Here is a 27,808-nt window from a genome sequence, read left to right as displayed (position 1 = left end):
GACCACAGACCAATTCTCAGTTCCTATGCTTCCTGGCTGATGTTTTGGTCACTTTTGAATGCTGGCGGTGCTTTCACTCTAGTGGTAGCATGAGACGGAGTCTACAACCCACACAAGTGGCTCAGGTAGTGCAGCTTATCCAGGATGGCACATCAATGCGAGCTGTGGCAAGAAGGTTTGCTGTGTCTGTCAGCGTAGTGTCCAGAGCATGGAGGCGCTACCAGGAGACAGGCCAGTACATCAGGAGACGTGGAGGAGGCCGTAGGAGGGCAACAACCCAGCAGCAGGACCGCTACCTCCGCCTTTGTGCAAGGAGGAACAGGAGGAGCACTGCCAGAGCCCTGCAAAATGACCTCCAGCAGGCCACAAATGTGCATGTGTCTGCTCAAACGGTCAGAAACAGACTCCATGAGGGTGATATGAGGGCCCGACGTCCACAGGTGGGGGTTGTGCTTACAGCCCAACACCGTGCAGGACGTTTGGCATTTGCCAGAGAACACCAAGATTGGCAAATTCGCCACTGGCGCCCTGTGCTCTTCACAGATGAAAGCAGGTTCACACTGAGCACATGTGACAGACGTGACAGAGTCTGGAGACGCCGTGGAGAACGTTCAGCTGCCTGCAACATCCTCCAGCATGATCGGTTTGGCATTGGGTCAGTAATGGTGTGGGGTGGCATTTCTTTGGAGGGCCGCACAGCCCTCCATGTGCTTGCCAGAGGTAGCCTGACTGCCATTAGGTACCGAGATGAGATCCTCAGACCCCTTTTGAGACCATATGCTGGTGCGGTTGGCCCTGGGTTCCTCCTAATGCAAGACAATGCTAGACCTCATGTGGCTGGAGTGTGTCAGCAGTTCCTGCAAGACGAAGGCATTGATGCTATGGACTGGCCCGCCCGTTCCCCAGACCTAAATCCAATTGAGCACATCTGGGACATTATGTCTCGCTCTATCCACCAACGTCATGTTGCACCACAGACTGTCCAGGAGTTGGCAGATGCTTTAGTCCAGGTCTGGGAGGAGATCCCTCAGGAGACCGTCCGCCACCTCATCAGGAGCATGCACAGGCTTTGTAGGGAAGTCATACAGGCACGTTGAGGCCACACACACTACTGAGCCTCATTTTGACTTGTTTTAAGGACATTACAACAAAGTTGGATGAGCCTGTAGTGTGTTTTTCCACTTTAATTTTGAGTGTGACTCCAAATCCAGACCTCCATGGGTTGAAAAATGTGATTTCCATTTCTTTATTTTTGTGTGATTTTGTTGTCAGCACATTCAACTATGTAAAGAATAAAGTATTCCAGAATAATATTTAATTAATTCAGATCTAGGATGTGTTATTTTTGTGTTCCCTTTATTTTTTTGAGCAGTGTATATTTATTTCCCTTTATTTGGTTTTGTGATATATGAATTGTGAGATAAGAATTTTGTCATTTACGTATTTATTTATTATGGGCATGAATAAATATATATATATATATATATATATATATATATAAATAATGGATTATGTTATATACACTATTTGTACTATTTAGGTTATATATATCGGTATGGTCTTCTTAATGGTTACATGCACGATGAATGGAGAGCTTCAGCTCAAACCTGTATGCAGAGTGCCGCTTGCGTTCCGGTGTGGAACGCATCATGTGTTCATCCCGCTGTTCTCGTGGGATTTGCGGCTGGCCTGTGTCCCGACGTGGAAGGAGACTGCGTTGGCTGGTTCAGGGCTGATGCGTTCCACGGTGGACCGCATGCCGGATATCCGGTATGGCCGGCGCGATCCCCCGTGGAGTAACTTGCCTCTGCCAGTCGCCGCAGGATCACTATGCAGGTTGCGGCTATAAGTGACCTTCCTTGTAAATGATTTGTGTCCTTTATTCTCCATTTTTATGACATATGTGAACAGGATGAATGGATGAGTGTCCGGACACTGACTGGACCGGAAGTGATCCGGTGCGTTCCAGTGTGGAACGCATTGCACTTCCGGTTCCTGTTCCTGGGCGTTTGTTTGCAGCTCATGTACTCCCAATTTACCTAAATTGCAGACTATATATGACCAGTGTATACACACCACCATTATCCCTTGAGAAAGTGACCGCGAAACACGTGTTGGGATCCAGGACTGTCTTGGTCTGTATCTATCTTGACTGCATTTATCTTCCCTATGTTATTTTGTGAGTTGTGGCACTATGCACTTTATATATATTGACAGTGGGCTGTGACTTATTATTCTTTTTTCACAGCTTGGGAGTTATTATTGGAAGTTATATGTACTATAATGTGACAGACCTATGGATATCTATCCTGTGTGATTTAATGCTGCTAATGTATATGGATTTCTATGTTTTATACAAGTGTATGTCCAATAAAAATTTTGTGATTCTATATTACATGCTGTTCTGAGTCGATTTTTGGGTTAATACTTGTAGTTAGTTTGGACAGCAATATACCGGGGGTTTTTTTTTTCGCTTCGCGATTTGGGTGTACAGTCGTGGCCAAAAGTTTTGAGAATGACACAAATATTAGTTTTCACAAAGTTTGCTGCTAAACTGCTTTTAGATCTTTGTTTCCGTTGTTTCTGTGATACAGTGAAATATCATTGAACGCACTTCATACGTTTCAAAGGCTTTTATGGACAATTACATGACATTTATGCAAAGAGTCAGTATTTGCAGTGTTGGCCCTTCTTTTTCAAGACCACTGCAATTTGACTAGGCATGCTCTCAATCAACTTCTGGGCCAATTCCTGACTGATAGCAACCCATTCTTTCATAATCACTTCTTGGAGTTTGTCAGAATTAGTGGGTTTTTGTTTGTCCACCCGCCTCTAGAGGATTGACCACAAGTTCTCAATGGGATTAAGATCTGGGAAGTTTCCAGGCCATGGACCCAAAATGTCAACGTTTTGGTCCCCGAGCCACTAAGTTATCACTTTTGCCTTATGGCACGGTGCTCCATCGTGCTGGAAAATGCATTGTTCTTCACCAAACTGTTGTTGGATTGTTGGAAGAAGTTGCTGTTGGAGGGTGTTTTGGTACCATTATTTATTCATGGCTGTGTTTTTGGGCAAAATTTTGAGTGAGCCCACTCCCTTGGATGAGAAGCAACCCCACACATGAATGGTCTCAGTATGCTTTACTGTTGGCATGACACAGGACTGATGGTAGCGCTCACCTTTTCTTCTCCGGACAAGCCTTTTTCCTGATGCCCCACACAATCGGAAAGAGGCTTCATCGGAGAATATGACTTTGCCCCAGTCCTTAGCAGTCAATTCACCATATTTTCTGCAGAAGATCAATCTGTCCCTGATGTTTTTTTTGGAGAGAAGTGGCTTCTTGGCTGCCCTTCTTGACACCAGGCCATCTTCCAAAAGTCTTCGCCTCACTGTGCGTGCAGATGCGCTCACACCTGCCTGCTGCCATTCCTGAGCAAGCTCTGCACTGGTGGCACTCCGATCCCGCAGCTGAAACATCTTTAGGAGACGATCCTGGCGCTTGCTGGACTTTCTTGGACGCCCTGAAGCCTTCTTAACAAGAATTGAACCTCTTTCCTTGAAGTTCTTGATAATCCTATAAATTGTTGATTGAGGTGCAATCTTAGTAGCCACAATATCCTTGCCTGTGAAGCCATTTTTATGCAACGCAATGACGGCTGCACGCGTTTCTTTGCAGGTCACCATGGTTAACAATGGAAGAACAATGATTTCAAGCATCACCCTCTTTTTAACAGGTCAAGTCTGCCATTTTAACCCAATCAGCCTGACATAATGATCTCCAGCCTTGTGCTCGTCAACATTCTCACTTGAGTTAACAAGACGATTACTGAAATGATCTAAGCAGGTCCTTTAATGACAGCAAAGAAATGCAGTGGAAAGTTTTTTTTGGGATTAAGTTAATTTTCATGGTAAAGAAGGACTATGCAATTCATCTGATCACTCTTCATAACATTCTGGTGTATATGCAAATTGCTATTATAAAAACTTAAAGTAGAACTGTCATATTTTTTGGGAGTATTGGATTGTGGTGATTAATATCACCTTGGTGGCTCTATTTAAACTTTTCACTGTGTATTCAATTACCCCTTAATTCCACAGTTTTGTTCCCTGTACTGCCTATTTTTACCTGTGCTTAAAATAGGGTTGCTAGGCATGGTCCGTCCTCTGTTGAAGGACGGAGGAAGCAGAAACAGGCTGCGTGCAAGGTCAGATTACTGACAGCCAGGGACTGTAAGTAAATGATTAAAGCCTGGTCCTCCCCAGCAGCTGAAAACAGTGCCTGGGCTGTGTGCACTTCTCACTGTCCCTGCGCTTGGCAGACGCTTCCTCACTCAGCTGAGCTGGAGAAGGCAGAGTCGAATCAGCACAGACCAGGGAAGGGAGATCTGCCATCTGCTTAGTGTATAAATGAAAGCAACATGTGGTAAGAGGACCCCTTTGTGCTGCAGGAGATTAACCCTTTAGGGGGAGGGCTCTGGTTACTGAAACTTTTGGGGGGCGATTGTTACTGGCTAGTGAGGGCAGGTGGGATTAGCCTCAGGGTGAGGGCAGTGGCGGCCATCTTAACTGAATAGTGAAATTGCAGTTTTATGCAGACTGGTAGTTAAGGGCTGAATCTTATTAAATATGGGGTAAGTCAGTCTAATAGTAACTGATTCTGGAATATCATGTCATTAGTAACTACATATATGAAAATTTAAATTAGGGTCTAAGTGTGACAGTTATCCTTTAAGCAGCAACTTTTCCAATTTCCAATATTTATGTAATTCTCAAAACTTTTGGTCATGACAGTACATTCCCCATATGTCTACTTCATGTTTGGATCATTTTGGGAATGCCATTTTAATTTTTGGGGACGTTACAAGGCTTAGAAGTTTAGAAGCAAATCTTAAACTTTTCTGAAAATTTCTAAAACCCACTTTTTCAGGACCAGTTCAGGTCTGAAGTTACTTAGTGAGGCTTACATAACAGAAACCACCCAAAAATGACCCCATTTTACAAACTACACCCCTCAAGGTATTCAAAACCTATTTTACAAACTTTGTTAACCCTTTAGGTGTTCCACAAGAATTAATGGAAAATAGAGATAAAATTTCAAAATTTAACTTTTTGGGCAGATTTTCCATTTGAATCCGTTTTTTCCAGTTACAAAGCAAGGGTTAACAGCCAAACAAAACTCAATATTTATGGCCCTGATTCTGTAGTTTACAGAAACACCCCATATGTGGTCATAAACTGCGGTACGGGCACACGGCAGGGCGCAGAAGGAAAGGAATGCCATACGGTTTTTGGAAGCCAGATTTTGCTGGACTGTTTTTTTTTTACACAATGTCCCATTTGAAGTCCCCCTGATACACCCCTAGAGTAGAAACTCCAAAAAAGTGACCCCATCTTAGAAACTACACCCCTCAAGGTATTCAAAACAGATTTTATAAACTGTGTTAACCCTTTAGGTGTTCCACAAGAATTTAATGGAAAATAGAGATGAAATACACAGGGCGTACAGGTTACACCCTGTGTCCGTAAGAGGTTAAAATGGAAAATTAAAAAAAGTGAGATTTTTAAATTTCACCTCCATTTTCCTTAAATTCCTGTGGAACACCTAAAGGGTTAACAAGGTTTGTAGAATCAGTTTTGAATAACTTAAAGATTGTAGGTTTCTACTATGTAAGCCACAGAAAGTGACTTCACAACTGAACTAGTCCTTAACCCTTTCATGATCAAGGGTCATTGATGTCCCCGTGACCATGTCTAATTTTGCAAATCAGACATGTGTCACTTTATGTGGTAATAACTTTGGAAAACTTTTACTTATCCAAACCATTCTGAGACTTTTCTTGTGACACATTGTGCTTCATGATAGTCATAAATAGAGTTGAGCGAACCCGAACTGTAAAGTTCAGGTTCGTTCCGAACTTTAGGTTTTTCGCCACCTGGACCCAAACATTTACGTAAAAGTTCGGGTTCGGTGTTCGACGATTTTTATGGCGCTTTTTAAAAGGCTGCAAAGCAGCCAAACAACAAGCGTCATGCTACTTGCCCCAAAAAGCCAACACAGCCATGCCTACTATTAGCATGGCTGTGATTGGCCAACTGGAGCGTGTGACCCAGCCTCTATTTAAGCTGGAGTCACTTAGCGCCGCCCGTCACTCTGCTCGGATTAGTGTAGGGAGAGGCTGCAGCTGCTGTGAGGGAGAGATCAGGGAGCGATCTTATCAAGAACTGGTTTATGTACTCAGCAATCTACAGAAAAAGTGTTTTGTGGGTGCAGTGCACAATTTTTTTAAGCCTAGCACAAGCATAATGACTGTCACATTTAGGACAGAAATACAGCTTTTTGGTTAGGGTGAAAAAAGCCTCTAATTTACTGCACATCTGTGATTACACGTGCTTAAGTCACTGTCACATTTAGGACAGAAATACAGCTTTTTGGTTACTGAGGTGAGAAAAGCCTGTAATATACTGCACATCTGTCATTACACGTGCATTAGTCACTGTCACATTTAAGACAGAAATACAGCTTTTTGGTTAGGGTGAAAAAACCATCTAATATACGGCACATCTGGTATTAAACAAGCATAAGTGATTTTCACATTTAGGCCATAAATATGCCTTTTTTGTTACTGGGGTGAAAAAAGCCTCTAATATATTGCACATCTGGGATTACACGTGCATAAGTGACTGTCACATTTAGGCCATAAAAACGGCTTTGGCATACTGGGGTAAAAAAAGCCTCTCATATACTGCACATCTGGGATTACACGTGCATAAGTGACTGTCACATTCAGGACAGAAATACAGCTTTTTAGTGAGGGTAAAAAAAAACCTCTAATATACTGCACATGTGGGATTAGACAAGCATAAGTGACTGTCACATTTAGGACAGAAATACAGCTTTTTTGTTACTGGGGTGAAAAAAGCCTCTAATATACTGCACATCTGTGATTACACGTGCATAAGTCATTGTCACATTTAGCACAGAAATACAGCTTTTTGGTTACATACTGCATATCTGTGATTACACGTGCATAAGTCACTGTCACATTTAGGACAGAAATACAGCTTTTTGTTTACTGGGGTGAAAAAAGCCTCTAATATACTGCACATCTGTGATTACACGTGCATAAGTCACTGTCACATTTAGGACAGAAATACAGCTTTTTGGTTAGGGTGAAAAAACCCTCTAATATACTGCACATCTGGGATTACACGTGCATAAGTGACTGTCACATTTAGGACAGAAATACGGCTTTGGCATACTGGGGTGAAAAAAGCCTCTGATATACTGCACATCTAGGAAAGCGCACAGGTGGCGCCTAAAACCCATGGCCATAAGTCTGTCACATCACCTCCGTGCATATCAGGGAACCTGTCTGAGTCTCAAGTCATGCAGCAGTCTCTTATGCTGTTTGAAAACTCTGCTGGCAGGGTTTCCCAAGGGCATCCACCTAGCCCTTCCCCAGGGGTGGAAGACATAGAATGCACTGACGCACAGCCACTTATGTTTCCTGATGAGGACATGGGAATACCACCTCAGCACGTCTCTGATGATGATGAAACACAGGTGCCAACTGCTGCGTCTTTCTGCAGTGTGCAGACCGAAAAGGAGGTCAGGGAGGAAGACTGGGTGGAAGACAATGCAGGGGACGATGAGGTCCTAGACCCCACATAGAATGAAGGTCGTGCCACTGACTTTTCACAGTTCGGAGGAAGAGGCAGTGGTGAGACCGAGCCAACAGCGTAGCAAAAGCGGGAGCAGGGTGCAAAAGCAGAGCAGTCATCACCAAGACAGTTTGCCTGCTACTGGCCACCGTCAACAGGGACCGAGCCCACCAAAGGCAGCTTCAAGGAGTTCCCTGGCATGGCACTTCTTCACACAATGTGCTGACGACAAGACCCGAGTGGTTTGCACGCTGTGCCATCAGAGCCTGAAGCGAGGCATTAACGTTCTGAACCTTAGCACAACCTGCATGACCAGGCATCTACATGCGAGACAAGGGCTGCAGTGGAGTAAGCACCTTCAAAACCAAGAAAGGGCTCAGGCCCCTCCTGCTCCCTCTTCTGCTGCTGCCTCGGCCTCTTCCTCCGCCTCTGGAGGAACGTTGGGACCTGCCGCCCAGCAAACAGAGGATGTGCCACAAACAACACTACCGCCGTCACCAAGCATCTCCACCATGTCACAAGGAAGCATTGAGCTCTCCATCTCACAAACCTTTGAGAGAAAGCGTAAATTCCCAACTACCCTCGATCCCTGGCCCTGAATGTCAGCATTTCTAAACTGCTGGCCTTTGAAATGTTGTCATTCAGGCTGGTGGAGACGGACAGCTTCAAACAGCTCATGTCGCTTGCTGTCCCACAGTACGTCGTTCCCAGCCGCCACTACTTCTCCAGGAGAGCCGTGCCCTCCCTGCACAACCAAGTATCGGATAAAATCAAGTGTGCACTGCGCAACGCCATCTGTGGCAAGGTCCACCTAACCACAGATACGTGGACCAGTAAGCACGGCCAGGGACGCTATATCTCCCTAACTGCACACTGGGTAAATGTAGTGGCGGCTGGGCCCCAGGCGGAGAGCTGCTGTTTGGCGCACGTCCTCCTGCCACCAAGGATCGCAGGGCATCATTCTTTGCCTCCTGTTGCCTCCTCTTCCTACCCGGCTTCCTCCTCCTCTTCTTTCACCTCCTCATCCGGTCAGCGACAGACCTTCACCACCAACTTCAGCACAGCCAAGGGTAAACATCAGCAGGCCGTTCTGAAACTGATGTGTTTGGGGGGCAGGCCCCACACTGCGCAGGAGTTGTGGTGGGGTATAGAACAACAGACCGACGAGTGGTTGCTGCCAGTGGGCGTCAAGCCCGGCCTGGTGGTGTGCGATAATGGCCGAAATCTCGTTGCAGCTCTGGGACTAGCTGGTTTGACGCACATCCCTTGCCTGGCGCATGTGCTGAATTTGATGGTGCAGAAATTCATTCACAACTACCCCGACATGTCTGAGCTGCTGCATAAAGTGCGGGCCATATGTGCGTGCTTTCGGCGTTCTCACCCTGCTGCTGCTCGCCTGTCAGCGCTGCAGCGTAACTTTGGCCTTCTCGCCCACCGCCTCATATGCGACGTGCCCACCAGGTGGAACTCCACCTTGCACATGCCGGAGAGACTGTGCGAGCAGCAGCAGGCCATAGTGGAGTTTCAGCTGCAGCATGCACGGGTGAGTCGCACTGCGGAACAGCACCACTTCACCACCAATGACTGGGCCTCCATCCGAGACCTGTGTACCCTGTTGCACTGTTTCGAGTACTCCACCAAAATGGCCAGTGGCGATGACGCTGTTATCAGCATTACAGGACCACTTCTATGTCTCCTTGAGAAAACACTTAAGGCGATGATGGAAGAGGATGTGGCCCAGGAGGAGGAAGAGGGGTCATCTCTAACACCTTCAGGCCAGTCTTGTAAAAGTGGCTCAGAAAGAGGATTTTTGCAACAACAGAGGCTAGGTACAAATTTGGCCAGCGAGAGCCCACTACTGGAGGACGAGGATGGGGATGAAGCGTGTTCACAGCGGGTGGCATCCAACGCAGCTCGGGCCCATCACTGGTGCGTGGCTGGGGGGATACGGAGGACGCAGACGATACGCCTCCCACAGACGACAGCTTGGCACACATGAGCAACTACATGTTGCAGTGCCTGCGCAACGACTGCAGAGTTGCCCACATTTTAACGTGTGCTGACTACTGGGTGGCCACCCTGCTGGATCCCCATTACAAAGACAATGTGCCGTCCTTAATTCCCTCACTGGAGCGTGATCGGAAGATGCGCGACTACAGGCGCATGCTGGTAGACTCGCTCCTGAGAGCATTCCCGACTGATACCGGGGTACAAGTGGAAGCACAAGGAGAAGGCAGGGGAGGAGGAAGAGGTCGCCAACGCAGCTGTGTCAGAGCCAGCACCTCAGAAGGCAGGGTTAGCATGGCCGACATGTGGAAAAGCTTTGTCACCTCACCGCAACAACCGGCCCCAACTGCTGATATGGAGCGTGTTAGCAGGAGACAGCATTTGAACAACATGGTGGAACAGTACCTGTGCACACGACTACACGTACTGACTGATGGTTCTGCCCCATTCAACTTCTGGGTCTCCAAATTGTCCACATGGCCAGAGCTTGCCCTGTATGCCTTGGAGGTGCTGGCCTGCCCTGCAGCCAGTGTACTCTCTGAACGTGTATTTAGCACGGCCGGAGGCGTCATTACAGACAGACGCAGCCGCCTGTCCACAGCCAACGTGGACAAGCTCACGTTCATTAAAATGAACCAGGCTTGGATCCCACAAGACTTGTCTGTACCTTGTGCAGAATAGACATTTATACCACCATCAAACATACATTCTTGTACTCAAGTCAAGTGCAATGATTCTTTGTTTTCTTTTTTTTTTTATTTGTCCCAATATTTTGGGGGCTACCTACCATATAAAAAAAATAAAAAAAACATTGTTGGCTACCTGTTCCTCTTCCATTGCTACCTCCACCTACAACACCATATTTACCGCCTCCTCAACCTCCGACTCCATATCCAACTCCTTCTCTGAGTTGCAGGTTAATAATTTGTAATCTTTAGTTATTTTATTTCATTTTAAGTTATTTCCCTATCCACATTTGTTTGCAGAGCAGTTGCCATGCTCTTAAGCACATTTTACTGCCTTTTACATCCCTCTAGCCTTTTCAAGGACTATTTTAGAGCCATTTAAAATTAAAAAAAGGAAATTTTAGTGCCCTAAATTGAAAAAATTCTTATTTTCAATTGTCGGGTGACATTTTACCATTTTTGGCGTATACAAACCCCTGCTGTGACTGGGTGACAGGGGCCTAAATCTCTCCAAATCCTCTGTTGTATTGCTGGGTGATATGTACCCCCTTTGCCGTGAATGAACCCCTGCTCTGCATTGCTGACAGGGGCCTAAATCTCTCAAACTCCTCTGTTGTATTGCTAGGTGACATGAACCCCCTTTTGCCGTGAATGAACCCCTGCTGTGCCTGGGTGACAGGGACCTAAATCTCTCAAAATCCTCTGTTGTATTGCTGGGTGACATGAACCCCATTTTGCCTTGAATGAACCCCTGTTCTGCATTGCTGACAGGGAACAAAATTTAGTGAAAACATCTGTTACTGATCCGAAGATGCGCGACTACAAGCGCACGCTGATGATAGCATTCCCACCTGACAGCGGGGGCACAGTGGAAGCACAAGGCGAAGGCAGAGGAGGAGGAAGAGGTCACCAACGCAGCTGGGGCACCGCCAGCACCTAAGAATGCAGGTTTAGCATGGCCCAAATGTGGAAAAGCTTTGTCAGCTTGGAGGTGCTGACCTGCCCTGCAGCCAGTGTATAGTGTGAACGTGTGTTTAGCACGGCAGAGAGCATTATCACAGGCCGCAGCCTATGTGGACAAGGTTACGTTTATTAAAATGAACCAGGCATGGATCCCACAGGACTTGTCCGTACCTTGTGCAGAATAGACATTTATACCAGCCTCAACCATCCATTCTTGTACTGAAGTGCACTTATTCTTAATTTTATTTTGTTATATGTCCCAATATTTTGGGGGATACCCCAATTTAAAAATAAAAATAACACAAATCAGTGTTGGCTACCTATTCCTCCTTAACCGCCGCTTCCACCTACACCGCCACGTCAACCTACACCGCCACATCCACCCACCCACCACCTCCTTAACCTCCTACTCCTAGATCCAGATTGTTATTTTAATTTTTTCTGTATTTTATGTTATTTTAAGTCATTTCACTATCTACATTTGTTTGCAGAACAGTTGCCATGCTCTTAAGCACATTTTGATGCATTTTGCAGCCCTCTAGCCCTTTCCAGGACTATTTTAGAGCCATTTTAGTGCCCAAAAGTTCGGGTCCCCATTGAATTCAATGGGGCTCGGGGTCAAGTTCGGGTCCCGAACCTGAACTTTTTTTTCAAGTTCGGCCGAAACTGCTGAACCCGAACATCCAGGTGTCCGCTCAACTCTAGTCATAAATTTGAGTCACTATATTTCACCCTTATTTATGAAAAAATTCCAAATTTACCCAAAATTTAGAAAAAATTGCAATTTTTAAAATTTCTCTGCTTTTAAAATAGAAAGTGATACCTCATAACATATTACTTAACATTCCCCATATGTCTACTTTATGTTGGCATCATTTTGTAAATGTAATTTAATTTCTTTTAGGACAGTTAAAGGCTCAGAATTTTAAAAGCAATTCTTAAAATATTTAAGAAAATTTCCAAAACCGACTATTTAACCTCTTCCGGACATAGGGCGTACAGGTCCTGGTACTTAAGGACACAGGGCATACCTGTACGTCCTATGTATTTCCGATCACCGCCCGCCGCGCGGCGGTGATCGGAAATATCCTCTGTTGTATTGCGCAGGCACCTTGAAATCATTGAGCAGGCACCCGGGGACCCCCCCGTGTAGGCGATCGCAGCAAATGGCAGGTCAATTCAGACCTGCGGTTTGCTGGGTTTCTGGGTTATTCGGGTCTCTGGGGACCCAATAACCTGGAACAGGATGGTGATCGGTGGTGTGATAATACACCACCAATCACCATCCTGCGATCCTGACATCACCTCTCAGGATCGCCTCTCATTGGTCGGCTGCAGGGGCGGGCAGTTCAAATTACCTCTCAGGATCGCCTCTCATTGGTCGGCTGCAGGGACGGGCAGTTCAAATTACTGCATCGAATCTGCATCGGATCTCCAGCCAGCACCCCCATCTGTTCAGAGATCAGGATCCAGAGATCATCATCCAGCACCCCATCTGTGCCCAAGCACCCCCATCTGTGCACCCAGGTATTTAGGGAAAGGTTAGGTTAGGCAGGGATATTCAGGGAAAGTTAGTGGAAGAAAAAAAAAAGTTTCTGATTGCATCACCCTAAATCGGGTGTCTGGGGTCCACAGCACAGCTGTGTGACCATAGACCCCCCGGGGTACTGCAGCTTGCCTCTTTCCCCCCCCCCCCACAACTTTTTTTAGGGAGCAAGCAGTTGTTTTTTTTGTGCGTACGCTGACTGTGTCCGGCACTCTTAGCGTCCGGCCACTGTTAGCACATCGCACACCCCACCAGTGATCAACTTAGACGGTTATTCAGCAAAGCAATTTTTATATTTTTTAATGTATTTTTTCAAATATTTTTGCCCTTTTTCAGTTAGTTTATTTCTTTTTATGTTAGGTTTAGGGTAAGTTCGCGAACACCCGTGCACCCACACACACACACACGCACACCAAATTAAGTTTATCACGCATGCACACACACACACACACCCCTATGGCCCGCCGGATGTTCTCGGCTAAGGAGGCATACGCCCAGCTTGCCCCTGACTCCAAAAGTTCCAGTGAGGACGAGGATGACTCCACTTTCCTTTTGTCATCCGCATCCTCCTCATCATCTAGCGATGATGAGGAGCCCCCAAGGTGGCAGAGATGCCGCCAGGCGGAGCAAGGGGACCGCCATGCTAAGGACCCTGTGACCCACCCTAGTACGAGCAGCTCTGGGGCTCATACTAGTTTTCTGGCCCACCAGTTAAGTCCACCGGAGCCCCCTGCCGGTTAACTTGCATGGTATACCCCAGAGCGTTTTGAGCCCATGATTCCTGATTTTGTAGGCCAACCAGGAATCAAGATTTCCACAGTGGGCTTCACTGAATACAACTACTTTAGTCTTTTTTTCAATGACCACTTTGTAAATCTAATGGTAGAGCAAACAAACCTGTACGCCCAACAGTTTGTTGCTCAACACCCGTGCTCCTTTTTGGCTAGGCCCGGTAGCTGGACTCCGGTCAGTGCAGCCAAGATGAGGACATTTTGGGGCCTCGTGCTGCACATGGGCCTAGTCAAGAAACCTAGTGTCAGGCATTACTGGAGTGGGGACGTCCTCTACCAGACCCCACTTTACAGTACGGCCATGACACGCTCCCAGTTTGAGGCCATCCGGAAATGCCTGCATTATGCAGATAATGCAGCATGTCCCCCCCAAGGTGATCCTGCCTATGACCGCCTGTACAAAATCAGGCCGGTCATCGATCACTTTGGGCCCAAATTTGTACAGGCCTATGTACCTGGAAGGGAGGTAGCGGTTGATGAGTCTCTCATTGCTTTCAAGGGGAGACTCATTTTCCGCCATGAAGTATGAAGCTGTACAAACTTTGTGAGAGTACCTCAGGGTACACATACAAGTTTTGTGTGTACGAGGGGCGAGATTCCCATATTTAACCCCCAGAATGTCCCCCCACTCTAGGTGTTAGCGGGAAACTTGTGTGGGACCTTATGCACCCACTGCTAGATAAAGGTTACCACCTGTACGTGGATAACTTTTATACTAGTATCCCCTTGTTCCAGTCCCTCGCCGCAAGATCCACGTCCGCTTGTAGGACCGTGTGGAAAAATCAACGCGGCCTCCCATCCCACCCCCTCCAGGTACATATCCCCAGGGGTGCGACCCTGTTGCTGGTCGGATATAAGGACAAGAGGGATGTCCTTATACTGTCCACAATTCACGGTAACAGCATCACCCCTGTCCCTGTGCGAGGTACCGCGGCAACGGTCCTCAAGCCCGATTGTATCGTCGACTACAATCGGTATATGGGAGGAGTTGATCTCTCTGATCAAGTCCTCAAGCCATATAACGCCATGCGCAAAACACGTACAAAAAAGTTGTGGTCTACTTGGTACAGGTTGCCTTGTAGAATTATTTTGTGCTGTCCCGGAGCGCTGGCAACACAGGGACAATCCTTCAGTTCTATGAGGCAGTCCTCATGGCCCTGATCTTTTCTGACTGGGAAAGAGCAGGCCGGAGTACCTTGGGAACTGGAGGCGCCCGGATCATCCCTGGCCAACACTTTCCAGGTGTGGTCCACCATAAAAAAGTGCAGAGTGTGTCACAGGAGGGGGATACGGAAGGACACCACTACTCAGTGTGATACGTGCCCCGATCATCCGGGCCTCTGCATTGACGGTTGCTCCAGGGAGTACCACACTTCCATGGAGTACTAAATTTATATCCCAATTTAGCCACTGACAATCGGATAAAAAAAACTATGGTTCTCAGACTTGAAACACTAAAACAAAAAAAAATTTGTTTCAAAAATATTATTTAGTAAAACTAAAATAAATAAAAAAATTAGACATATTATGTATTGCCACGTCCGTAAGAATCTGATCTATAAAAATACCCCATGACCTAACCCCTCAGATGAACACGGTCCAAAAAATAAAATTGGTGCAAAAAAAAGGTATTTTTTTGTCACCTGACATCACAAAAATTGTAATAGCAAGCGATCAAAAAGTCATATTCCCCCCAAAATAGTGCCAATAAAACAGTCTTCTCATCCCCCCAAAAATTAGCCCCTACCTAAGATAATCGGATAAAAAAAAAAAAAAAGTAACTCAGACTATGGAGATACTAAAATGTAATTTTTTTGTTTATAAAAAGATAATATAGTGTTAAACGTAAATAAAATAAAAAAACTATACATATTAGGTATCGCCGCGTCCGTGAGAATCTGCTCTATAAAAATACCCCATGACCTAATCCCTTAGATGAACACTGTCAAAAAATTTAAATATAAACTGTGCCAAAACAGCAATTTTTGGGCAAATTTTCCATTTTAATCTGTTTTTTTCAGTAACAAAGCAAGGGTTAACAGCCAAACAAAACTTAATATTTATTACCCTGATTCTGCAGTTTACAGAAACACCCCATATGTGGTCGTAAACTACTGTATGACCAAACGGCAGGGTGCAGAAGGAAAGGAACGCCGTATGGTTTCTGGAAGGCAGATTTTGATGGCATTTTTATTTTGGCACCATGTCCCATTTGAAGCCCCCCTGATGCACCCCTAGAGTAGAAACTCAATAAAAGCGACCCCATCTAAGAAACTAAACCCCTCAAGGTATTCAAAACTGATTTTAGAAACTTTATTAACCCTTTAGGTGTTCCTCAACAGTTTATGGCAAATAGAGATGAAATTTCAGAATTTCTACTTTTCGTAACCTTGCCTCACAAAAATGTTATATAAATAAACCAAAAATCATATGTACCCTAAAAATAGTCCCAACAAAACTGCCACCTTATCCCGTAGTTTCCAAAATGGGGTCACTTTTATGGAGTTTCTACTCTAGGGGTGCATCATCAGGGGGCTTAAATTGGGACATGGTGTAAATAAACCAGTCCAGCAAAATCTGCCTTCCAAAAACCACACGGCGCACCTTTCCCTCTATGCCCTACCGTGTGCCCGTACAGTAGTTTACGGCCACATATGGGGTGTTTCTGCAAACTACAGAATCGGGGCAATAAATATAGCATTTTGTTTGGCTGTTAACCCTTGCTTTGCTACTGGAAAAAATTGATTAATATGGAAAATTTGCCCAAAAATCTAAATTCTGAAATTTTATCTCCATTTGCCATTAACTCTTGTAAAATCAGTTGTAAAATCTACTTTTACGTTTGTAAAAATCAGTTTTGAATACCTTGAGAGGCGTAGTTTCTAGAATGGAGTCATTTTTGGGTGGTTTCTATTATGTAAGCCTCACAAAGTGACTTCAGACCTGAACTAGTCTCTAATAATTGGGTTTTTGAAAATTTCTGACAAATTTCAAGATTTGCTTCTAAACTTCTAAGCCTTGTAACGTCCCCAAAAACTAAAATGTCATTCCCAAAATGATCCAAACATGAAGTAGGCATATGGGGAATGTAAAGTAATAACTATTTCTGGTGGTATTACTATGTATTATAGAAGTAGAGAAATTGAAACTTGGAAATTTGCTATTTTTTCCCAAATGTTTGTAAATTTTGTATTTTTTTTATAAATAAAAATGTTTTTTTTTTTTTTTTACTTCAATTTACCAGTGTCATGAAGTTCAATATGTGACGAAAAAACATTCTCAGAATGGCCTGGATAAGTCAAAGCGTTTTAAAGTTATCACCACTTAAATTGACACTAGTCAGATTTGCAAAAAAATGGCCTGGTCCTTAAGGTGAAATATGGCTGTGTCCTTAAGGAGTTAAGGACCAGTTCAGTTCTTAAGTTACTTTGTGGGGCTTACAAAGTGAAAACACAAGAATTAAAGGAAAATGGAGATGAAATTTCAAAATTTCACTTTTTTGGCAGATTTTAATCAATTTTTTTTCTTTAACACATCTAGGGTTTACAGCCAAACAAAACTCAATATTTATTACCCTGATTCTGTGCTTTACAGAAACACCCCACATGTGGTCATAAACTGATGTAAGGGAACACGGTAGGGCGCCGAAAGAAAAAGACCGCCTTATGTTTTTTGGAAGGCAGATTTTACTGGACTGGTTTTTAGATGCCATGTCCTATTTGAAGCCCCCCTGATGCACCCTTACAGTAGGAACATATGGTGCCAGTTTTATGGGTACTATTTTGGGGTACATATGATTTTTAATTGCAAGGTAACAAAAAAATGGCTGTTTTGGCACCGTTTTTATTTTTTACAAGATTCATCTGATAGGGTAGATCATGTGCTATTTTTATAGAGCAGGTTGTTACGGACGCAATGATATCAAATATGTCTACTTTGTTTCAGTTTTACATAATAAAGCATTTTTGAAAAAAAAATATGTTTTTGTGTCTCCATTTTCTGAAGCCGTATTTATTTATTTTTTTCTGCCAATCGTCTTGTGCAGGGGCTCATTTTTTGCAGATAGATTTGACATTATTATTGGTACCATTTTTGGGTACATATGATTTTTTAATCATTCATTATTACACTTTATGGGGCAAGGTGACAAAAAATTGGTTGTTTTGTAACAGTTTTTATTTATTTATTTTTATAGGGGATAGGTCATGTGACATTTTTATAGAGCAGATCGTTACAGACATTGCAATACCTAATATGTATACTTTTTCTTATTTATTTAAGTTTTACACAATAATAGCATTTTTGAAAAAAAAAAAAGGATGTTTTAATGTCTCTATAGTCTGAGAGCCATAGCTTTTTTTGGCCAATCGTCTTAGGTAGGTTCTCATTTTTTGCGGCATGAGGTGACAGATTGGTACCATTTTCCGGGGCATACGCCTTCTGATCGCTTGGTGTTGCAATTTTTGTGATGCAATGTGACAAAAAATTGCTTTTTTTTCTGGCACTGTTTTTATTTAATTTTTTTTCACCTGAGGGGTTAGGTCATGTGATATTTTTATAGAGCTGGTTGTTACGGACGCAGCAATACCTAATCTACTATTTTACATTTATTTCACTTTAACACAATACCTGCATATTTAAAATAAAACAAATGATGTTTTAGTGTCTCCACCTTCTAAGAGCTAAAGTTTTTATATTTTTTAAGAGATTTTCTTATGTAGGGGCTCATTTTTTGCGGGGTGAGGTGACGGTTTTATTGGTACCATTTTGTGGGACATGCGTCTTTTTGATCGCTTGGTGTTGCACTTTTTGTGATGTAAGGTGAAGGTGGAGGCAGGAGATATTAGGGCACACAGATGGGGGCACAGATCGGGGAAGAGGACACATCAGGGGGCAGAGATTGGGGGCACAGATCAGCTAATGCCTGATTTCAGGCTCTGATCTGCAGAGTGCAGATCAGAGCCTGAAACCGGATTTTAACACTGCCGCGCTCCGATTGGTTAGTTTGCACAGATTAACCAATCGGAGCGATCGCCGACAAGGGACCACTCTGGTCCCTTGCCGGCATTACTGGACTGTATGCTGTCGGTGACATCAGCAGTGCAGGGGCAGAAACTTTAATCCAAGCGTTTTGCAGCGCTTGGATTAAAGAGCTTCCATGATGTTTATACACATGCAACCTGCACGGGGTATGTGCAGATAGCGCGTATATAGCTATATTGCTTCTAAAATTCTAAGTCTTCTAAAGTCCAAAAAAATTAAATGAAATTTTCAAAGTGATGCAAACATAACGTAGACATCTGGGAAATGTACAGTAACAACTATTTTATGAGTTATCAGTATCTGCTTTAAAACCAGAGAAATTAAAATGTAAAAAATTGTAAATTTTGGAATTTTTTATAAATAAAAGGTTAAACATATTGACTCATATGTACCACTAACATGAAGTACAATATGTCACGGAATGGTTTGGATAAGTGAAAGCATTCCAGAGTTATCTAATATATAAAGCTGAGTGTATGTGTATCTGTATGTATGTCCGCTAAAGAAATCCGCACTGTCGCAATTACAATCACGAAATTTGGCACGCAGGTACATCAGGTGTCCGGGAAGGTTTTAGACCAGGTCTCAGCTCTCTAGGATGTACAGTTTCTGAGATATTCCCAAAAAATGCATAAGCCAATAGAAGCTTGGTCACATGACCCTTATCAGCCAATTGAAGCTCGCAGGCCAATCTCCACACACACACACACACACACACACACAGCTTTACACCAGGTTTCCATATGTATGTGAGCTTTAAAGGAAATCTGTCACCAGGATAATCACCATTGAAGTAAAGCCATGGCCTAATAGCACTTAGTAACTTATTTCCAGATGTGCCTTTGTTCCAGCAATAGATGTTTTTATCCTCTGAAAATCCAGTTTATTTGGTATGCAAATGAGCCAGTTAGGTGCCCAGAGCGGCGTCACTCTTGCAGGAAGGAGCCCAGACACGCCCCCTGCCACAATGTGTCCACCCTCAAAAGACAAACTTAAAACTCCGCCCCCAGGTCCTGGTAAGCCACGCCCTGATCTGGTTAGGCCACCCCCCCTCCCACTCCTCAGCCGACAGGGATTGAGAAAATGAAGTTAAAAATCAACTTCTGTCAGCTGCAGAGGTGGGAGGGATGACTTTCTCTGTGCAGCTCAAACTCAGATAGCACAGTGCTGCTGTCTTAGAGTGAGCTGTTCAAGAGGATACACCCCCGATCTGGTTAGACCACATCCCCTCCCACTCTGCCGACAGGGATTGAAAAAATGAAGTTAAAAATCAACTTCTCGGTCCCGCTAAGCCACACCCCGATCTGGTTAGGTCACGCCCCCTCCCACTCCTCAGCCGACAGGGATTGAAAAAATGAAGTTAAAAATCAACTTCTGTCAGCTGCAGGGGTGGGAGGGACGGTGACTTTCTTCCTGCAGCTCACACTCAGACAGCATAGTGCTGCTGTCTGAGAGTGAGCTGTTCAAAAGGACATCTTTGTGTCCGTACAGGCCCTGCGCCACACGGAGGACAGGGAGTCTGAAAGCCTGACTGTCCGGCCTAAAACTGGACCTCTGGCCACCCTAGGGGCAGGCTGCTGTTGGTCACAGTTAAGGGGATGGTCTGCTATGGAGGTCAGTGTTAAGGGGCAGATTGCTGTAAAGGCCACTGTTAAGGGAGGTCACTGTCAAAGGGGTGGTGTGCTGTGAAACTAACTTTTAAAGGGGAAGGCTGCTATAAAGGTCCAAGGGGGTGGACTGCTGTGGAGGTCCAATTTTAAGGCACGGGGCACTGTGGGGGGGGATCAGTGTTAAGTGGTGGGGAGCTGTGGAGGTCACTGTTATAGTGGATAGTGTTGATATAGTTTAACAACACACACAAACATTAAATGAAATAGATTAAATATACCCGAGTGAAGCAGAGTCCTTCAGCTAGTTACCACTAAAAGTGAAACATGTCAGATTTGCAAAATGTGGCTTGGTCCTTAATGGTGAAAACTGGCCTTGGTCTTGAAGGGGTTAAAAGAAAACGAGACAGCTTCAATGAGTTTGAGCAGCAGGAAGGAAATTGTATGTGTACAATTGTTGTGCCTCTGTATTTAAATAGCATGTCTCATGCAAAAGACTAACAATTGCACTGGCATTGAGTAGTTGTAAGGAGTTATTATATGACCATACAGATGGATAAAATACAAGGGTAAATAAATGGTTGCAGAATGAATAAATCTAGAGAAATCACTCTGATTTATAAACCCCAGAGTTATAATAACCAGCTAATAATTATAGTTACATACATTAGCTAAGTTGTTAGGAAACCGTCTCTAAATCTGGGTATTATAAAAAAGACCAGAGATATTTAAAGTGTAACTGCCATTTTACTACCAAAAATGAAATTCCTAACATATGTGATGCTAAATGGAAGGTATTCATGAAGCTTTATTTTTCAGTTAATTTTACCTTTCTGATGTCTGTATTCAGCCCTTAGCAACCATATTTCTCTGTGCCTCCATTTTAGCATCTTCCTAAAATGGCCTCTGCTGTCCTGTATTGATCTTTGCCATATCCTTGAGCACATCCTGTATTTCCGTCACTTCCCATAACCCCTTGCTCTCCTTACATGAACAAGCAGGACCCCCACTACCCCAGAGCAGTGTGTACCCTCTCACATACAGCTAACCAGAGACAAGCCCTGCAATTACATGAAATCGGTAAGCATTTGTTTTTGCCTCTTAATAGTCACATTAAAAGGTTTTTTAGGAACCACTACACTGATGATAATGTCACATTTCTATTTTTTTTTTAACTATCTTTCTGTCCTCCTGCTCTGCAGCTGCTCCCTTATTCTCCTCCAGACTGACAATACCAGAATAACAGCAATATGTTCTGTACAAGGGAAGATATCACTGATAGAAATCGGGATGCTGTGAATGAAGCTGAAAGTGAAAGTAAAAGCAGATTATACCCGCGATTATTCCCAAATCGATTTCTAACAGTAATACCTCTTCTGTTGCATGGACTTTCATTCTGGTCTTGTATGAAAGCCTGATGTCAGCTTTCAAACAAGACCAGCTGCATGTTTCTAGCTGCTACCATTCAGGCACTCAGTGCGGTGCTCCTCCTCCCAGTGCTCTCCCCATCTCTTGTTTATATCAGAGAGGAGACGGCCTGCACATGACAACACTGTGAGAAGAGGCCTGCTCAATGTGAAAGTGACACACATTTCTGGGTGTTATTAGGTGAAACTGAAAAGGATTAAATTATAAAGCACAAAAGCATTTATACAGCAGGGTGTACTATACCATTAGGGTATAAAAAATTAAACGGCAATTACACTTCAATGGTAAACAGCAATGACATGCAGAAGAAAACTACAAATAGATTATTAAAAAGAGATATTTTGTGTTATAGCTACAGTCAACTATATCATGAAAAATTAAAGGGGTTGTCTCACTTCAGTAAATATTATTTATTATGTAGAGGAAGCTAATACAAACTATGTGACGGAAAAATGAATCAAGCCAGCAAAGGAAGCAATATGGACAATCACAACACATTAGTAAGTGCCTTGTATTAAATTTCTCTACATGATAAATGCCACTTACTGAAGTGAGACAACCGCTTTAAGTCCTATAATAATTTACTGCATATTTTTTACTTTATCAAAATGTTTTAGAGCTGAATGGAAAATAAAAGTGCACCAAGAAAATTTTACTCATACCTGGTAGTGAAGAATTCATACAGTTCCAAAATTCAGTCTAAAAATAAGCCAGACAAATACAACAGTTATACACAGGTTGAACCACTCATCTGAAAATTAATTGAGAAGACTAGTAAATCAACTGCAACTGATACAGGCAAAAGTGCTAAGAAATTGCAGTATAAACTCATGCCTTAAACTGAAATCAATGGGCATTACATAATGAAAATTCAGAGCAAGAAAACAGCTCTAAATTTCAGTGCTAGATCCTTTTGTTCTCCTGGGAGAAAAGCCATCCGAGGTATTTGATAGCCATTCAATATATGCTCAGCCATACCAAATGTGTATGGTGAATAGACTGTTGTTGGTCGAACAGCTTTTGAGTGTATGGGCACCTCAAAAGGGTTGTCTCACTTCAGCAACTAGCATATATCATGTAGATAAAGTTAATACAATGCAGTTCCTAATGTATTGTGAGTGTCCATATTGTTTCCCTTGCTGGCTGGATTAATTTTTCCATCAAATTATACACCGCTTCTTTCCATGGTTATGACCACACTGAAAGCCATCAGCAGTGGTCGTGCTTGCACACTATAGGAAAAAGCAGGGGCCTCTCTGGTGGACGGGACCGTGGGAGCTCACATAAGCTGGTGCTTTCTTTGGATTGTAGGGTGGTCATAACCATGGAAACGAGCAGTGTATAATGTGATGAAAAAATGAATTAAGCCAGCAATGAGGCAATATGAACAATTACAATACATTACTAAGTGCCTTGTATTAACTTTGTCTACATGATAAATACTATTTGCTGAAGTGATAAAACCCTTTTTAACTCTTTGCAGCACTGCTATAAATGTGTAAAATGAGGGTTTTATTAGCTCATATCCATATATAGTCCATAACTCTATCTCTATCATTCTACTAAAAAATGTACCCAGCGCTGCCCGAATATGACGTGTTGGTCTGTTTGTGTGTTTATTGGATTTGTTCCAAGAATGCCCGGGAGGCCGTTCCATGCCCTGGTTTTTGCTTTTCTTTTATGTGAAATTGCTAGTAGCCCTATATACCCCAGCAGTTACACACTGTTTATCTATTAACTATCCCCTATAACAGTACTCTCCACAGCACCCCGCCTCCTTATGAGCTCCACAGCACCACGCTATCTTAACAGTGACATCCACAGCGCCCTTCCTCCTTAAGAGTGACCTCCACAACACCTCGCCACTTAACTGTGACCACCACTGCACCCCACCCCCTGTACTGCGAACTCCACAGTGTCAAGCCCCAATTAAGAATGACCTCCATAGCACAACACCCTCTTAAGAGTGACCTTTACAGCAGCCCACCCCTTAACAGTGACCTCTACAGTTCAGGCCCACTTAACAATGGCCACTATAGCACCCCGTCCCCTAAAAGAGGACATTTCATGGGTCCAGACATTATAAAATAAGTAGCACGTTATGTAGGGCATAAAGCAGGGATCTAAAAGTGCTTACAATTTTTCCTGGGCGCTGTTCCGTTCGCCCGCTGTCCCGCTGTTGAATTCTCCCACCAGGGTTCACCTTCCCCCTGGCTGTGACGCCCCCTTTGTGATTGAACCGAGCAACAGCCAGGGAGAAGGATACTCCCATTGAGAAACCCTGGAGTCTCCTCCTCCCTGTTCCGACGTTATTAATTAGAATACCAGGCGGGAGAATTTAACAGGGGCACAGCGGGCGAACGGAGTGGCGCCCAGGAAAAAATAGTAAGCGCTATCCCTGCTTTATTCTCTACATAACATGCTACTTATTTTATAATGTCTGGACCCATGAAAGGTCCTCTTTAACCACCTCAGCCCCCAGTGCTTAAACACCCTGAAAGACCAGGCCACTTTTTACACTTCTGACCTACACTACTTTCACTGTTTATTGCTCGGTCAAGCAACTTACCACCCAAATGAATTTTACCTCCTTTTCTTCTCACTAATAGAGCTTTCATTTGGTGGTATTTCATTGCTGCTGACATTTTTACTAAAAAATGACCAGTGAAATCCGAAAGGTGCTCTTTGGAATATGGGCCCCTTTGCCCACCTAGGCTGCAAAAAAGTGTCACACATGTGGTATCTCCGTATTCAGGAGAAGTTGAGGAATGTGTTTTGGGGTGTCTTTTTACATATACCCATGCTGGGTGAGATAAATATCTTGGTCAAATGCCAACTTTGTATAAAAAAATGGGAAAAGTTGTCTTTTGCCAAGATATTTCTCCCACCCAGCATGGGTATATGTAAAATGACACCCCAAAACACATTCCCCAACTTCTCCTGAGTACGGAGATACCAGATGTGTGACACTTTTTTGCAGCCTAGGTGGGCAAAGGGGCCCATATTCCAAAGAGCACCTTTCGGATTTCACTGGTCATTTTTTACAGAATTTGATTTCAAACTCCTTACCACACATTTGGGCCCCTAGAATGCCAGGGCAGTATAACTACCCCACAAGTGACCCCATTTTGGAAAGAAGAGACCCCAAGGTATTCGCTGATGGGCATAGTGAGTTCATGGAAGTTTTTATTTTTTGTCACAAGTTAGTGGAATATGAGACTTTGTATGAAAAAAAAAAAAAAAATCATCATTTTCCACTAACTTGTGACAAAAAATAAAAAATTCTAGGAACTCGCCATGCCCCTCACGGAATACCTTGGGGTGTCTTCTTTCCAAAATGGGGTCACTTGTGGGGTAGTTATACTGCCCTGGCATTTTCCAGGGGCCCTAATGTGTGGTAAGTAGGTAAATGACCTGTGAAATCCGAAAGGTGCTCTTTGGAATATGGGCCCCTTTGCCCACCTAGGCTGCAAAAAAGTGTCACACATCTGGTATCTCCGTACTCAGGAGAAGTTGGGGAATGTGTTTTGGGGTGTCATTTTACATATACCCATGCTGGGTGAGAGAAATATCTTGGCAAAAGACAACTTTTCCCATTTTTTTATACAAAGTTGGCATTTGACCAAGATATTTATCTCACCCAGCATGGGTATATGTAAAATGACACCCCAAAACACATTCCCCAACTTCTCCTGAGTACGGCGATACCAGATGTGTGACACTTTTTTGCAGCCTAGGTGGGCAAAGGTGCCCAAATTCCTTTTAGGAGGGTATTTTTAGACATTTGGATACCAGACTTCTTCTCACGCTTTGGGGCCCCTAGAATGCCAGGGCAGTATAAATACCCCACATGTGACCCCATTTTGGAAAGAAGACACCCCAAGGTATTCAATGAGGGGCATGGCGAGTTCATAGAATTTTTTTTTTTTGGCACAAGTTAGCGGAAATTGATATTTTTTATTTTTTTCTCACAAAGTCTCCCTTTCCGCTAACTTGGGACAAAAATTTCAATCTTTCATGGACTCAATATGCCCCTCACGGAATACCTGGGGGTGTCTTCTTTCCGAAATGGGGTCACATGTGGGGTATTTATACTGCCCTGGCATTCTAGGGGCCCTAAAGCGTGAGAATAAGTCTGGAATATAAATGTCTAAAAAATTTTACGCATTTGGATTCCGTGAGGGGTATGGTGAGTTCATGTGAGATTTTAGTTTTTGACACAAGTTAGTGGAATATGAGACTTTGTAAGAAAAAAAAAAAATAATTCCGCTAACTTGGGCCAAAAAAATGTCTGAATGGAGCCTTACAGAGGGGTGATCAATGACAGGGGGGTGATCAATGACAGGGGGGTGATCAATGACAGGGGGGGTGATCAATGACAGGGGGGGTGATCAATGACAGGGGGGTGATCAATGACAGGGGGGTGATCAATGACAGGGGGGTGATCAATGACAGGGGGGTGATCAATGACAGGGGGGTGATCAATGACAGGGGGGGTGATCAATGACAGGGGTGGTGATCAATGACAGGGGGGTGATCAGAGAGTCTATATGGGGTGATCACCCCCCTGTCATTGATCACCCCACTGTAAGGCTCCATTCAGATGTCCGTATGTGTTTTGCGGATCCGATCCATGTATCCGTGGATCCGTAAAAATCATACGGACATCTGAATGCAGCATGACAGGGGGGGGGGTGATCAATGACAGGGGGGTGATCAGGGAGTCTATATGGGGTGATCACCCCCCCTGGAAGGCTCCAGGGAGACGCCTGTATGTGTTTTGCGGATCCGATCCATCTATCAGTGGATCCGTAAAAATCATGCGGACATCTGAATGGAGCTTTAGAGGGGGTTGATCAATGACAGGGGTGTAATCAATGACAGGGGGGTGATCAGGGAGTCTATATGGGGTGATCACCACAGTCATTGATCACGCCCCTGTAAGGCTTCATTCAGACGTCCGTATGCGTTTTGCGGATCCGATCCATCTATCAGTGGATCCGTAAAAATCATGCGGACATCTGAATGGAGCTTTACAGGGGGTTGATCAATGACAGGGGGGTAATCAATGACAGGGGGGTGATCAGGGAGTCTATATGGGGTGATAACCACAGTCATTGATCACGCCCCTGTAAGGCTTCATTCAGACGTCCGTATGCGTTTTGCGGATCTGATTCATCTATCAGTGGATCCGTAAAAATCATGCGGACATCTGAATGGAGCTTTACAGGGGGTTGATCAATGACAGGGGTGTAATCAATGACAGGGGGGTGATCAGGGAGTCTATATGGGGTGATAACCACAGTCATTGATCACGCCCCTGTAAGGCTTCATTCAGACGTCCGTATGCGTTTTGCGGATCTGATCCATCTATCAGTGGATCCGTAAAAATCATGCGGACATCTGAATGGAGCTTTACAGGGGGTTGATCAATGACAGGGGTGTAATCAATGACAGGGGGGTGATCAGGGAGTCTATATGGGGTGATCACCACAGTCATTGATCACGCCCCTGTAAGGCTTCATTCAGACGTCCGTATGCGTTTTGCGGATCCGATCCATCTATCAGTGGATCCGTAAAAATCATGCGGACATCTGAATGGAGCTTTACAGGGGGTTGATCAATGACAGGGGTGTAATCAATGACAGGGGGGTGATCAGGGAGTCTATATGGGGTGATCACCACAGTCATTGATCACGCCCCTGTAAGGCTTCATTCAGACGTCCGTATGCGTTTTGCGGATCCGATCCATCTATCAGTGGATCCGTAAAAATCATGCGGACATCTGAATGGAGCTTTACAGGGGGTTGATCAATGACAGGGGTGTAATCAATGACAGGGGGGTGATCAGGGAGTCTATATGGGGTGATCACCACAGTCATTGATCACGCCCCTGTAAGGCTTCATTCAGACGTCCGTATGCGTTTTGCGGATCCGATCCATCTATCAGTGGATCCGTAAAAATCATGCGGACATCTGAATGGAGCTTTACAGGGGGTTGATCAATGACAGGGGGGTAATCAATGACAGGGGGGTGATCAGGGAGTCTATATGGGGTGATCAGGGGCTAATAAG

General features: G+C 44.2%; 1 protein-coding gene across 1 annotated transcript in view; it reads right to left on the bottom strand.

The window, feature by feature from the left end:
• Positions 1 to 27,808, bottom strand: part of RECK (reversion inducing cysteine rich protein with kazal motifs) — a 1,014,637-nt gene that overhangs the window by 845,320 nt on the left and 141,509 nt on the right. The window contains exon 4 of the mRNA XM_040433615.1: positions 22,396 to 22,432. Coding sequence (XP_040289549.1) covers positions 22,396 to 22,432 — 37 coding nt within the window. The remainder of the gene's footprint in view (positions 1 to 22,395; positions 22,433 to 27,808) is intronic.

The sequence above is a fragment of the Bufo bufo genome, chromosome 5 (genome assembly GCF_905171765.1).
Source record: "Bufo bufo chromosome 5, aBufBuf1.1, whole genome shotgun sequence".
Lineage (NCBI taxonomy): Eukaryota > Metazoa > Chordata > Amphibia > Anura > Bufonidae > Bufo > Bufo bufo.
Note: the sequence above shows the minus strand (reverse complement) of the source record. Positions and strands in the feature narration are given on the sequence as shown.